This window comes from Parambassis ranga, chromosome 13, assembly GCF_900634625.1.
Source record: "Parambassis ranga chromosome 13, fParRan2.1, whole genome shotgun sequence".
NCBI lineage: Eukaryota > Metazoa > Chordata > Actinopteri > Ambassidae > Parambassis > Parambassis ranga.
Genome location: NC_041033.1, coordinates 9,202,282 through 9,216,735, shown reverse-complemented (window position 1 = coordinate 9,216,735; position 14,454 = coordinate 9,202,282). Strand labels below are relative to the sequence as shown.

General features: G+C 38.6%; 2 protein-coding genes across 2 annotated transcripts; both read right to left on the bottom strand.

The window, feature by feature from the left end:
• Positions 1-306: 306 nt before the first annotated feature.
• pglyrp5 (peptidoglycan recognition protein 5) lies at positions 307-1,877 on the bottom strand. The gene is made up of 4 exons (XM_028419433.1): positions 1,620-1,877; positions 1,343-1,538; positions 1,094-1,212; positions 307-776 (listed from the first exon to the last, which is right to left on the bottom strand). The coding sequence occupies exons 1-4, from the start codon at positions 1,630-1,632 to the stop codon at positions 601-603; spliced, it is 504 nt and encodes a 167-aa protein (XP_028275234.1). The 5' UTR covers positions 1,633-1,877; the 3' UTR covers positions 307-600.
• Positions 1,878-2,850: 973 nt separating this feature from the next.
• Positions 2,851-6,310, bottom strand: polr2i (RNA polymerase II subunit I). Its single transcript, XM_028419434.1, has 6 exons — positions 6,156-6,310; positions 5,943-5,997; positions 3,942-4,015; positions 3,655-3,729; positions 3,487-3,538; positions 2,851-3,231 (listed from the first exon to the last, which is right to left on the bottom strand). Exons 1-6 carry the CDS (start codon positions 6,215-6,217, stop codon positions 3,169-3,171), a joined length of 381 nt encoding a protein of 126 aa, XP_028275235.1. The 5' UTR covers positions 6,218-6,310; the 3' UTR covers positions 2,851-3,168.
• Positions 6,311-14,454: the final 8,144 nt, after the last annotated feature.

The window sequence follows — 14,454 nt, the reverse complement described above, 5'->3', positions numbered from 1 at the left end:
ACGACACATATATCTGTTACACTATTACCTTTTACTCATTTTGATAGGGGCCCCTCTCCATAAGCCCTGAGTTGCACAAGTGAGCACTTGTTGGGAATGTATCTGGCAGAAAGCATGCATTGTTGTCTCATTACTTGTAACCCCCCCTTTTCGGATCTTGTCTATTTGATTCCATGTATTATGTTGTTTGGTGATTTTGCAGAGGCAGAAGTTGCAAAATGAGTTAAGCATTATTATGATAAAATATGCTGTTTCTGTTTTGCATGGTGAAACTTGGGTGGCTCACATAGTCAAACTGCAAGAGTACAGCTTATAAGTAAACCATGTTTTAATTAGGAACATATACATTGCACGGCAAAGTTACATTGCACTTAGACTCAAGTGATTTAAACTTAGGATGTCAAATCATGAAGCTTTGAAACCTGAATATTTAGTGTAATGATTTCTGTGAATTGGATTTTGTCTTATCTGAGCCGGTTGGCTCCCTCTGCTGTTAGAGAGACAAACTGTAGTGCTGTCCTACCACCCTGTTTATTTCAGCTGGTGAAGATGTGTGCAACTGAAAGTGGGTATTAACTGTTCCCACAGACAGAACTTAGCTTATGTTGCACTCTTCAGTTGTGGAAGAGCAGCGTAAAGGTTTGATCCGGGACATTCTGTTTGCCCCAAATCTCTGTGCCCCAACAGGCTGAACGCCGAGTGCACAAAACCTCGAGAGACACCAGACTTCAGCAGCTGCTTTACAGCCGAAATCGCTTCTCTGCTAGGTGTGTCATCTGAAAACAAGAACAAGACTCATTAGTATTGTTATGTAGAGAATTGTGTACAGTGAACTCATCGTCATAGACAGCATATAAAAGAAGGGTAAGCTCTAGTTACTTTTAAGTTGAAGATAGGTTTTAAACAGCAGAGTGTAGTCACAGTTTAGATGTGCAAAAATCTATAATGAGTCAAAATAGTTTGAAGTAGCTACTATGCCCACGTAGTGAGTATTTTTACATTGCTATACTTGTACATACAGCGGCTTTCAACCCCTCTTCCATAGACATTTGACATGCTTTCATTGTTGTCATGATACAAAAGGAATGCTTACTATTGAAATTTCCCAGGAAGGCAATCCCGAGTGAGTCACTGTTGTGGCCTTTGGCATGTGCCCCTACCACACCCCAACCACGGCCCTCAAAGACTGTGCCGTTTTCTCCAACAAGGAAACTGAAACAATATGAATCAGTAACAGAAAAGAGACACAAGTATATATAATTCTCCAAATGGCATTTGCCTGGAATCTGTACAATACTTTTGACATTTTGAGCATTAGTGTTAGCTTAGGTACCGTACTCACTTATATCCAATGTCATCAAAGTTCCTTTCGTTCATATGCCCCCTCTGAATGCTGACGATGTGGCTCTTACACTCTGCCAGGCCTTTGCAGCTCGGGGTGGCAGTGTGGTGTATGATCACTCTCTGGGCAGGGCCTTTCAAAGTCTGCTTTTGTCGAGGGGCAGCTGCTCCCCACTGCTGCCTTGAGACGATGTTCACTGCAGAGAAGACGCACAATAAAGGTATCAGTATTTTATATTTTATTATCAAAAATGATCAACAGCAGTTTGTTTTCATACCTCCTGGGTCCATGTCGCAGCACTTAGACGTTAGCTATGAAGACTGACCAGCTGCAGACTGTGCAGCTCCTTTATCAAGAAGCCTGTCTCTGGGGGGTGTGGTCATGGAAAGTACACCTTTGTTTCTGCCGTTTCATGTGGCTGCAAGTCTCTCTAAACGAACGCATTAGACGTTATTTTCCAACATGTCTCACTGGCAAAGTTTCCCAACTGGTTGTTTGAAAAAAGGAAGTTCCATATAGTGTTGCTTGAACAAATTGACAGAAAAACTTCTTGCCACACAGATCAGACATGACCTACTTCAAAATGATGTAAAGGAGTTCACAGGGAAACCAGTGGCATCTGTTTGTGCAATACAGGGTAGTGCATGTCCCTTTACAGTAAGAGGAAGCAAAAGCATGTCGCATGACCTGTGTAGTGGAATAATACCAGAAAGTATGGCAAATATTTGTACATGACAGGAAGTGTACATGTGTTTGACCGTGTATAGCAATGGTACATTTGACAATCAGTTGCTACAGAATAGAAGTCTACCTTTATTTTCATAATTTTGGCTTTTCCTGAGATCAAAGTCCAAATTCTAGCATATATAATCCTCTTTTGTAAATCACATACTCTGTATAAATAAATATACATTTTTTCTCTATGTTTGACCAGTCAGTGGTGACAAGTGTTTTAAACTTCAGTCGAAGATGACACTACAATGGCTCAGATGGCTGTGCTCCAGGACTTATACCAACATCTCCCAGGCTGTTTAAACACTCTGAAACTGAATGGATTTGTGATCGTGGCTCCTACAAAGCTGATTTGCACTTTTCACTGGTACTTTTATTGTAAATGTACATATTTCCTAGTAGGGCCTAGTATGTCCAGGTGCTATTAAATTAACAAATGATAATTTGTGACTGTTTGACTCTTGACATGTTTGAGGTGAGAACACAAAGTACAGAGAGGGAACAAAGTTGCATAAAAGCTTTTGTGGATACCGTGGGGATTTACAAGTCAAGAAACTTTTAGGATGATAACTGCTCTATCACCTGACGTTTTGTAGAAATAAAGATTTTTTTTTATCTACAGGACTGCTAAATGTGACTATTGTTATTTTTGCCTATTATTTTCCTATTTCTCTACCAAAACATTCACAAATTTAGTTTTTCCTACAGCATAACATCAATGATTTCCACCGCGCCAGAGGTCCCAAGAAAATCTTTGTAAAATAAAAGTGAATAGATTCATGTTTATGTAAGTATTTTACTAAAGACATTTGAAAATAACTCCATCGTTTGACTGCAACAATACATATTTGAAACTCTGCAACTGCTAAAAAAAATGACAATATTTTACAAAATAGTGGCAGAAATGAGTCACTATACAGGGATAATAAAGTAGTGAGCTGTGCTGGAATTTTGAAAATATGACCACGATCTGATGCATTATTCCTCCTCACAGTTCCCAATTTGACTATTTAGGATTCTCACTGATTAAAAATTTGTACCATGAGACACAACCCAAGCCCAGCTAAAAGCTGCTCCGCTCTCATAAACATCATTTACTCTGTCCACCGGTGTCCACAGTGAGGGGCTGTGCAGACGTAATACAATCGCATAGCATCCTGTGTAGGATAGAACAGAACATTAGACACAATCCTTAACAGTTATGTATAAATAATGCTGCAAAACATGAACATGTTTAATGTATAAACATGACATCCTCTCTTTAGAAAATGAGTGTATGTAGACTTTTTACTTGATTAGTCAACTGATCAGTTGAATCACATAATGGTATCTTGGGTTTATTATGGTTATATGTGATCTGTAGCTGGTATGTCTGTATATTTGCACTGTAGTGTATTAAACATGATTATTACCTCAGCTTTCATACTGTGAGATTGGAAGAACACTGCCTCCTTGTGACCACACCTGAGAAGTAACAGAGCATAATTCAATCAGAGCCACTCACTGTAATATGCACTATGAATGAGTACAGACACACATATCCATACAAATGAGTCAATATTCAATATGGTGACATTTACTTGGGACAGGGGTGGTCCTCTGTTCTTGGCAGTGTAGGATCTTGAGATACATCAGCGATGATTTGTGTAAGTTCACTTGGGAAAATTAGAACCATGGAAACAGGACAATTTTAGTTCTCAAATGACTAATGTTACAAGCACATGCAATGCTGTCACAGTTTAAATGTTTACATTGTTATAAAGTACTCAATCAAATGAGTGTGCAGCTAAAACTGTCTACATAAAGGACACACAATATTATTGACAAGAAAGAAATAATCATGTTATGCTTTAATGTGGTTACTTACTCAACCTCGTGGGTGATCTTATTGACATAGATGCAGCTGTTGTCTGCCTCTTGTTGGTAGTCACAGTTCCTGCACTGTGGGTTCAAAGACATGGAGACAGGGAAATGTCAGACTGAAAAACTTACTAAAAATGCTCTTTTAATAATAATACATCCAAAATAAAATGCTATGGCATACTTTTATGTTGCATGTTGTTGTTGTATCAGCCGGAGGACCCCAAGGGACCCTTGGGATTAAGCTAAAAGGTTTGTGTCTCTCTTAATTATTGATAATAACAACTTTCAATTCATATATAGACTGGTACACTTTCTATGTCAGGTGGTACAACCATTGGAAAACTAGAAAAAAATAGATTTTTATCATAAAACACTTTATTTATAAAAATTGATCTATATGAATATGATGACATGGGTAGAGGCTAAAGCTAGCATCTAAACAGAAGCCTGTTTAATTTAAGATAAGTTGCCAAAGTCAGGTGGTGCAACCAGTTAGTCAACATTTAATGTTATTAAAAGCCCTAAATATATCTGTGACATGTCTAAAATGTTTACTAGTTTTAAGTTAAAGATATTACACATTTTTACATAATATGTACATTTTAGATGCTGCTTTGTAGGGCAAGTTCTTCAAGTAGTTAGTGAAGAGATTCAGGTGAGCTGCATAAAGTAACAGGGAGGAAAAAAATGCTTTCACTTGGCCCCACCGTGCTGACGTCATTTTTTTTCTACTCAGCTGAAGTTCTCAAAGTAATATCAGAACCAGAGCCTCTCAATTCATGGCACACATGGCTAATGCATTCAGACTGGGAATTCTTTATTACACAGACCTGAGAAGGTCTGTACGGAGCCCCTCTGTTGACATGGAAAAAAAAAAAAAATTTGTGGCCACGAATTATGTATAACGTGAGCACGAAATACTAATTTGTGGCCACGAAATACTAATTAGTTCCCATGAAATACTAAGTGGCCACGAATTAGTATTTTGTGCGCACATTATACATATTTCAGGCCACAGATTATTTATTTTTTTACCATGTCATCAGAGGGGCTCTGTAGGTCTGTACAAATATTACTCCATATTTGAAAATGTTTCAATTTTGTTAAAACTTCACTTTAGTGTTAGTTTGATTGCTGCTGGGCAATCAAACTATTGTTCTTCACCCTCTTTCTTCTTTTTTTCTTCTGCACGTTTTTGGTGTACATATTTCATGTCATTACTAATGTTGTCAGGTGGTACAACTAATAACCGTCAGGTGGTGAAACCAATTTAAACTAATAATTAATAGCTTAAAGTGACCAAATGGTTTCTAAATGTAATTTGTGTACTTATTTTACTGAATATATTAATTTGTGTATTTTTTAAAATATTTTTTCTGTCTTTAAATGCAAAATTGGATGCTAACGATAGTTAAAACCTGACCTACAAAAGGGAAAAATCTTAAATTATTGTATAAACAAAACAAAACTACCATAACATAATGTGTTACCTAGTGTACACACCCTAATGGATACTTGCCAAAGATTTATCTTGGAATATATATATATATATATATATATATATATATATATATATATATATATATATATATATATATATATATATATATATATATTTAAAAATATGTGGTTGTGCCACCTGACATTTCTTGCTTGTGAAGTTAAAAAAAAGTTGTTAAAATATGAGTTAAAACTGTTAGAAAGGTTATTTAATAAATGAGATTTGTTTAAACACATTATTCTGGACTCAAAAATATGCATTACATTATTTTAAAAAATATTAATGCTTTTAAAAATAGCCTTTTAAAAGCTTGATTTGTCATTGACCCAACAACACACTGTGAGAAGAATTTTTGCACTGTGGGTAAATTGGTTAAACGCCTGTAAATTTAAATGACGGGTTGCATCTTATTAGGAGCTACTAATAAGCTTTCTGGACTGACTCACTATTAAATTAGCAGTCATGCTAACAAGTGAGGTGCATAGAGTACAACCAGATACTTACTGCATACAGGAGGATACGGTTCTCCTTGTCTTCTTTAGGGTACAACATGTTATTGCTGGAAAAGAAAATTAGTTTTTATTTCAGGTTTTTATTTTATTTTATGTAGCCGTAGCTAGACAATGAATACTACGTTAACATGTACGCTACTTTTCAGTAACATGTAGTTAGCTATCAAGATTAACTTTTGTAACCTTTGTACGGCTAACGACTCACCATTCTTGACAAAATCGTATCCCAACAAATCCTGGCTCGTACGTGCCACTGTCTAAATCCATTGCGTAAAGTTTGTTAAAGACAAGCCTGACAAATACAATAAATATATCACCACCACACTTCCAAATGCCGCTATCGTCCGTTCCTGTTTGAAAACAGACCATTTGCGCATGTGCGGCCTACCCGGGATGTGAGGATTTCTGAGACAGCGCCACCCAATGGTTGGAAGACAGCAAACAAAACAGCACATTTGTATTAGAGAAATGATGATTATTTCCGAATGTGTAGCGAATGGCAAAGAACATTTACAGGCATGTCAACATAAAACGGTCAAAACAAAAACACTTTAATTCAAATCAATAATGATTATAAGATAATGAAAGGTCAGAAGAACTATTAGAGACAAGGAAACATTTTGTCACAGAAATGCAACAGCACATGTGAAATATCCATAAATGTTTACCTCTTCATACAAAGAAACTGACACACACAAACTCTCTTACCCTTCAGTTAAAGGGGTGAGCAGGGTTCAACACAACAATAATGCAATAGGTCTAAAACAGGCATTGGAAAATTGAGGAAGGAAACCTAGATTTCGTAATAACGTAACATTCAACATTCTTCAGATTCTTTGTAGTGATCATTACAGACTTCATCAGAGAAGTAACTTTCATACAGCACATTTATAAATTGTCCTGGTATTATCTCTTTATATGTAAGTTGGTAAACAAGGATGTGATCACTTACACATATAGTGGCTTATTAAATATATTGTAAAATAAGATTTCAACAAGCAAGAAATTGGGTTTTTTGTTGATCAGCAGAGGGAAGGATCTGACTGGCATTAAGAGCACAACTGAGGGAAAAAGGAGCGTAATCAGCAGGTGTAAGACCTAGATTTTCCACTATTGTCTGTTTATTTTTCCCACAGCTGCTTGAAAACAGGTATTGGTGTTTTAAAAAAAGCTGTGAAATGCAGGCAGACAAGACTAATAGTTAAATCTGTGAAAGTGGATCACATATCACACATTGGTGGAATGTAAGTACATCAAATTTTTATTTTTAGTATAATTTTGAGGTATTTCACAGCGTTCCTATTTCCTGTTCTCACTTCACTCTATGCACTTTATGTTATACTGTACTTTGTAATCAATCTCAATCTAATCTCGACTGCAGTGGTTCTTCCTGTAGTGGTGACAAACCAGATAACCAAAATGGTGTGGCCCAAATATGGCAAAATATTTGTTATATCCGAGCCACATGCAGGCCAGACCATAGCCACATCTCCACCAAAAAGCAACTAAATAAATTATGTGGGCTACTTTAGTGTTACTTTACATACAGAATACAGTGTAAAGGCAAACACATCTTAGGCAACACAGGCCCAAATTAAGTTTGGTAATTTTTAAGCCAAATTTGCTTTTTTAAATGTGGGCTACTAGAGGCTCACATCCATTTTTATCAGGGCCAGAAGTGGGCCACACATGCTTGCTATCTGAGAATAAATCAGAGTAACTGTGCAAATTTATGAATTATATTAAAATGAAATGAAGGAAGTACTTGGTGGATAAATGTCAACAATATCTTTCCTTTGTCCAAAGAGGAATGAGTCATGGTAATAAAGTCAAATTCAGGGTCAGTCATATTTACTCATGAGGATTTGTGGCATTGGGACCACCACTTCTCAACACAGAACCAGAGTCTGTTATTGATTTATGTCAAATTACCATTAATTCATTTTGAACAGTAATCATATTTGTTTCAACAGGAAAAAATGTATCTGGACTTGAGAAGCATAGCGGTGCTTTAAAAATGTGAAAATCCTTGTCCTGCATGATGGTTGTGTGCTGTAACAGTAAAACATTGTGTAAATTCAACCATTTTATTCATATTTATTTATAATGACAATGAAATAATAATATTGTGTTTACAGCTTTAGAAGCCTTCCTGTCAAAACTGCACACACAGCACGTGGTGGCCTGAGATCTCATGTTAAAGATAAAAACAGTGACACCATTCAGAATACCTCAGAAAACCTTTTCATGTGGAAACTGATAAGGGCTGCACAAGATACATTCACTTTAATCACACACTCCCTTTAATCATTAACACCATCAGTACTTCTCTTCAAACTGGTGGAGGCAGATATAGCAAACCCCCACACACACAAATACTTTAAAATTCCTCTGTATAGACCACAGATTTACAATTATAACAACAAACATTTAAACCTGAATAACAAAGTTATTAGCCATAATAACTGTGCCTCCTCATTCTTTTGAAGTGTAAATGTATGGGCTAAGGATGACTTGAACATATTTAACAAAGAAGAGTGTTTGTCTGGTTTGCAGGGTGAGGCCCTTTAATAAAGAGCTGAATCTGACAAACATATATAATATATAGGTTGAATATTGAGTGTACAAGTGTTAAATATAGGCATAAAATGATACTATATCTATATCTACTATGGTATTAAAACAATGGCTGTTTCATTTTACTGTGGACCTTGACTGCAAAGCACCAATCAGGCTCAGGGGAATGACAAGAAGGCCACTATCAGCTTAACTTAGACACCAACCTCAGGCTCAGTGCTGTAAATCCCTGATGTAGTTATGGGCTTGAATATGCAAGGTCTTAAAGGTCACAAAAAAAGTTCAAAATCAATAATAAAATAGAACGGGAAACCACTGCAGAGGCCCGAATTAGAAATATGGAGGATGATCCTGGTGGGTGCATTTTGAAGCCTTTGAAAGCCTCAGAGGGCAAAGCTTATGTCAGAGTTCACAAGATGTTTATCAGAAATTGCATCAAGAGTTTGAGTCTGGTTTTTATTTAGCAAGAATCCACTGAAATTCTGCAGAAGACTGATGCCCTTCATGTTTCATTGACTACTTCCGTACCTTGTTCTATATATAGCTTAAAGACTTAGCCCACAGAGGGGATTATACACTGCTGTTAGCAGTGCTCTGTCTGTTCAGCATGGTCACTGTGTGTATACATATATATAATATATATATATATATATATATATGTATATATATTATGCCCCTAAGCCCTTGATCTCTGGGCTAATTCCATAAATCGCTTAAATCTAAATCCACTGATGGAGCAACAGCACCCACACAGTTGGGAGCACAGAAGGAGAGAGAGAGAGAGAGAGAGAGAGAGAGTTAGTCATGTAGACGAGACAAGGGCCCCAGAAAATAATTATGTTAAAACATAAACTTCTTCATGTCCAACTGGGGAGCAGTTGTGTTTATTTAACGTACTCCCGCAGTGTGCGGATGCACCATCTGCGTGCCCTTTGTACGTTACTTTACAGATGAACCAGCGACCCAGTGTGCCAACTCATCAGAGGAAACTGTCAAGCCTGACTGACGTCACCCATCCAGCCTCTGTAATCGAAAGAGACGCTAATCCTGCTCCTCTCCAAAGCCTGACAGCAGGGTGGGGAGGGACAGGGGAGAGATACTGAGAGAGACATGAGGAAGGAAGTTGGATACGGGAGAGATTCACAGGGGTTCATCACTGACCTGGACAAGTGAGACAGAGCTGTGTCTAAACTGAACAAACATCCAGCTCCTGAACATCTGCTCGACCACTGGGATCCCTAAGGGTTTTCGACCACACCCCTACCCCAATCCAGGCTTCGCCCTGGAGGCCAAAAACCTGAGCGAGGGCCCTGCAGAGGGGGAATGCTGCAGGAGCTGCTCTCCTCCTCCACCTGCACCCCCTCTTGTTTCTCCTGTGCTCGCTGTGGAGGAGCCAGTCTTCACCACTGTGGTTCTGTGCCAAGATGGAGAAGACTTATGCCTGACTGGGACTGAGGGGTAAGAGGAAGGAAAATTATTTTAAAGAAATGTTTTTTTTCTGGAGTGAATTCCCCTGTATAATATTCTGTCACCCTTCCTCAGAGTTCAATAAGATCATGCAAGGTCAGACAGAGGTTTCCATTCAGTCTGAACTTTAAGAACATCGTCCTACATTGAATATCAGAATCAGTAGATGCTACTTGTTATTATATATATAAATGTGTGTGTGTGTATTTTATACTTAGAGATAACAGACACGCAGTAAGCAAGAAAGCAAAGGGTGGAAAGAGATAAAAACCTGCACATTGACAGATTAAAGTTGTTACAGGACATCATGTTTGCAGTACAAGTGTGTCAAAAGATGCATAATGATACAATGAAATGTGTATGAGTAATAAAGGAAGAGAAAAAGGATCCTGCACAGCTTTCTCATCAGGATCATTCACAGCTATCGCTCCCTGTTTTGGTATGCTGCTTAAAGATATGTACACTTTGCCTGATCATTCAATCTGTGATTACTGCAGAAGTTTTGTTTGTATATAGGGTTCAGTAGATGTATTTTGTGGGACCAGTTGAACGCAGCGCCATGCAAATGGACTGATTGTTGACTGAGCTGAAACGTGCAGGTGTTTAGAGCGAGTGTATATGAGGGGGATTACAACGAGGTTAAGCTTCTTCATCATAATAGCTGCGGAAAGTTTCCATCCCAGGTGGCACACAAACAGCTTAGTGTGACACAGTTGTCAACACCATAATATCAGAAATTGAATTGTAGTGCTGTGCACATTCACAAGTGGGTCAAAAAAATGATAACATCCTCCCAAAGCTGATCCTATTTAGATGAGAACAGGGCGTCCTCATTTTGACGGCTGTGCAAACTGGCTTAGTGTTCCTTCATTTGTCACATTATACAGCAATGTTAAGCATGTTGATCGCAATGATGACCCTGAAAACTGAAAGGAAAATACATTTTCATCAATTCAGTTAGAGAGAAAAAAGGAAAGAAAGACAGAGTGGATAGAAAGGTGTGGAGGAATAGAGCGGAGAGGGAGATTCACCGAGGGTTGTACACTGTATTTTACATCTAGTTAAATGACTACTTTAATTTTACTGTCCCTCCCTCCTCCTTCACCAGCACTTTCCTCAGTCTAGAAACAATAATATCGTGGTTATGCTCTACAGCATCATCACAGAGGGCACCAGCAAACATGCCCTCATACATAACAGCCCGAACAGGCTGATTGCACACATGGTTGTTTGGATGAGGCTGAATAACCAAACAATGCTAACAGGATAAGTGGGGTTTGATTGGGAGTATTAACCTAAAATAATAATATCATATTCAGCCTATACACTGTAAATGAAGATAGACAAAAAGATGGATGCAATGTCAGCCTTAGATTAGCAGTGAAAGTCAGAAGCTATATAAGCAGGAAACTCTAAAGGACCTCACCTGTGACCTAAATCAATCATGCCCCCTAATTATTACACAACTCTGATGATTAATTAAAACATGACAGTTAAAATGCATCTGTTTATGTTAGAGCTCAAACCTCTTTTTGGACCAGGCTGCAAAGATGCAACAAACTTTATCTCTTCTTGGCTGCAATGGCGATTCAATATCAAGGACATTTTCAGGCAGAGCAGTTATGAAATGGGCCGCCAAATTCGCTGAGATTCATCCTTTGAGCATCATGTAAATAACATCAGACCGTGTATATTACTGCTGTGTATTCGCATCCTTCACTTGTTCAAATCTCATCACTGTATTTCCAGGAAGAGTTCATAAGCTTTCCCCAAATAGTCTGATTTTCCTCCTTAGTTTGATGTAACATGTGACTGCTGCTGCTGCTGCTGTTAGCAAATACCAAAAAGTACCCAAAACAAAGTCTAAAAACAGAAAGAGGGGAGATTAGAAATCTGTGTTTCAGCTGGAATTTCATTAAAGAGTAAGCAAGATTTAGCAGATTGTGTCATTACACCAGGCAACACACCATGATGATTGGTACTTATGGAGAGAGGACACACACGAAGTCACAGCAGAAAATAGAGTGAAGGAGCAGAAGAGGGGGATAAAACGGATTCAGACAGATCCTCAGTCCTTCTTAATCCCTGCGTTGGCTTTTCTGGAGACCATAAACAGATTTAAGTGGACACAGACTCGTGTAACTCAATCAAGTGACTTCAATGGGAAAAAAGTTCGTCATGGGCCTTTGAGACTGGATGCATGTCGGGTGTGTTTCTCAATGATTGCAACAGGCTTTGGTGTTGAGTTGAACAAGCAAGAACAGGGCATTGGTTCAGTCAGAAAATATGAGTGAAAAACTACTTAATCCATTTTGGTATCAAACCCTGTTTGAGCTCTGCACTAATCTGAAGTGCTTTTCACTGTGTGTGTGTGTGTGTGTGTGTGTTCGGGGACTCACACACGCACATAGTTTTATAACTTACCGATATAATGACCTGCAGGGGGGTGCTGTGTTCATGCTGTACTTTATCCAGCCTAGGTTTTATGTTTTATAATTTTCTTTAATGACTTGTACTAAATGTTTGTAATGAGGCTTTGAAAGCAGCCATGTAGATCATGGCCCTCTCTTTGCTCTTGTGGGATTCTGTGATAAAGTTATTATTGCTGTTGTTTGCTCTTTTTGATAGCGTAGCATCACTTTGTCTCTGTCTCATCTGCAGGGGTATGGAGGAGATGAGCGGTCAAGATCCAAACTGTGAAGACATGCAGAGGAAGGACCAAAGATTGCCATTCCAGGTAGGACCCTTTATCATGCTGTGTCTATATGCTTTTACTATAATATTGTGTAGCATAAATAAATCAATAAATATATATGAAAACAGACCTATGGAATAAAAAGGGACACTGGTCTCATGTCTTGCATCTCAAATATTTAAAAAATCTTGTGTGACTTGTACAGATCATGGATTATGTCAACATCTCGGCTCTGCAGTAGGTAAAAAGTGAGACAAACAAGCACCAGGATTACTGGCTTACTGTCAGCTCTTGGTCCCCTCTCCCTTCAGATCTTCCCTGACCCCGTTGAGGTTGTCCTAGGCCCGGAGACCTCTTTGAACAGCTTGGATCATGACCACGAGAAGGAGCGTCTACCCTCCATTGTTGTGGAGCCCACAGAGGTGAGCGAGGTGGAGAGTGGAGAGCTGCGCTGGCCTCCAGACAACATGGACATGGATGAAGATGAGGAGGACCTGTTCTTGGAGCAGTGCATCCCCCCTGCAAACATTGCAGACTGGGGAGACGATGAGGAAGAAGAGACATCGGTTATATTAAACCAGCAGCCAGGCTTGACACTTATTGGTGAGTTGGACTCATTTGCTCTTTGCCATGGTTTAGAGGAAGTTTAATTGGTATTCTGGAAAGACCACACACAACAGCTGCAGTGTCAGCATTTTGAGGGCAGTACTCGCCTCTTAGATTGCTGTGTGTGACAGTTGCTGAGGTTAACTAGTGACTTTAAATTGCCCGTATGTGAATGGTTGTTGCGACCTGTCCCGGGTGTACCCTGCCTCTCACCTATAGATGCACGATGGGACAAAGCAGGTTTAGAAGATGGATGGATATGTGTGTACTACCAATGACCACATTTAGAAAAATGCTGTGGGGGCACTCTTAAACAATGGGGGTCACATATGATAACACAGTGGCTCGAGGTGTTAGGTGTGAATATAAAACACTCAGCTGGGTTTGTCTGAAGCCACCAATATATTCTTTTATTTCTTTCTAGTCAATAGACGTGTTTTTTGCAAACAGTAATACAGTGCCAGAGTTTCAGGTGCTGCCACGAGTCTGTTTGTGTGTTTGGTGTTAAATACTCTCAGGTTGAGGGCAGACAAAATAGGAAGTAAGGGCTGTGGCTAAGTGGCTATGAACAGGGGTTCAGTCAAGATCCCTGCTGCTCTTGTAAATCACACTCCTGAAAGGGCCATTGTGGACGATTTAGCTGCACCTAATGGGAAGGATGTTCGCTGGCAGGTGCCAGCAGCTACCAAACTAAATTCAAATATCTAAATTCAAGCTTATGTTAAATGTGAACAACCTTTTTTTATTATTATTATTTTAAGCACTACTGCTTTGTTTGTCTGTAGAAACATGGTCATTTGAAGGGTTCATGCTAAGCTAACCAAACAGGCGTTTTCATGTCCTGTTTATACTTATATATCTGCCTAAATCTAAAATCTGCTTATATGATTGCTTTTATTTTTAAAAATTCTATTACGGTAAAAAAGAGAGTAAAGCACTGATATTCTGACATGACTTTTTGTTTCTGGGTAAATGTTTCATCAATCTATATAATCTCTGATTTAAAAAACAAATGTGCAGTGTGTACAGTGGGTGTTGTTGCCATTTAAACATGCTTTTTTTGTAATTTGTGTTATGCAGATCTTCAATCAGATGCATTTAGAGATGACACTCCAACACTTCCACCAAGCAGTGCTCCAGCCTTCAACTAACGTGACCT

What these genes read in the sequence shown, in the direction of transcription:
- polr2i (XM_028419434.1), bottom strand. Translation starts at nt 6,217, where the DNA reads ATGGATTTAGACAGTGGCACGTACGAGCCAGGATTTGTTGGGATACGA. An exon ending in AAGATCACCCACGAGGTTGA is followed by an intron (nt 3,730 to 3,941) that starts GTAAGTAACCAC and finishes AATTTTCCCAAG; the next exon opens with TGAACTTACACAAATCATCG. An exon ending in CTCACAGTATGAAAGCTGAG is followed by an intron (nt 3,232 to 3,486) that starts GTAATAATCATG and finishes TATCCTACACAG; the next exon opens with GATGCTATGCGATTGTATTA.
- pglyrp5 (XM_028419433.1), bottom strand. An exon ending in TTTGATGACATTGGATATAA is followed by an intron (nt 1,213 to 1,342) that starts GTGAGTACGGTA and finishes ATATTGTTTCAG; the next exon opens with TTTCCTTGTTGGAGAAAACG. An exon ending in CTTCCTGGGAAATTTCAATA is followed by an intron (nt 777 to 1,093) that starts GTAAGCATTCCT and finishes TCTTGTTTTCAG; the next exon opens with ATGACACACCTAGCAGAGAA.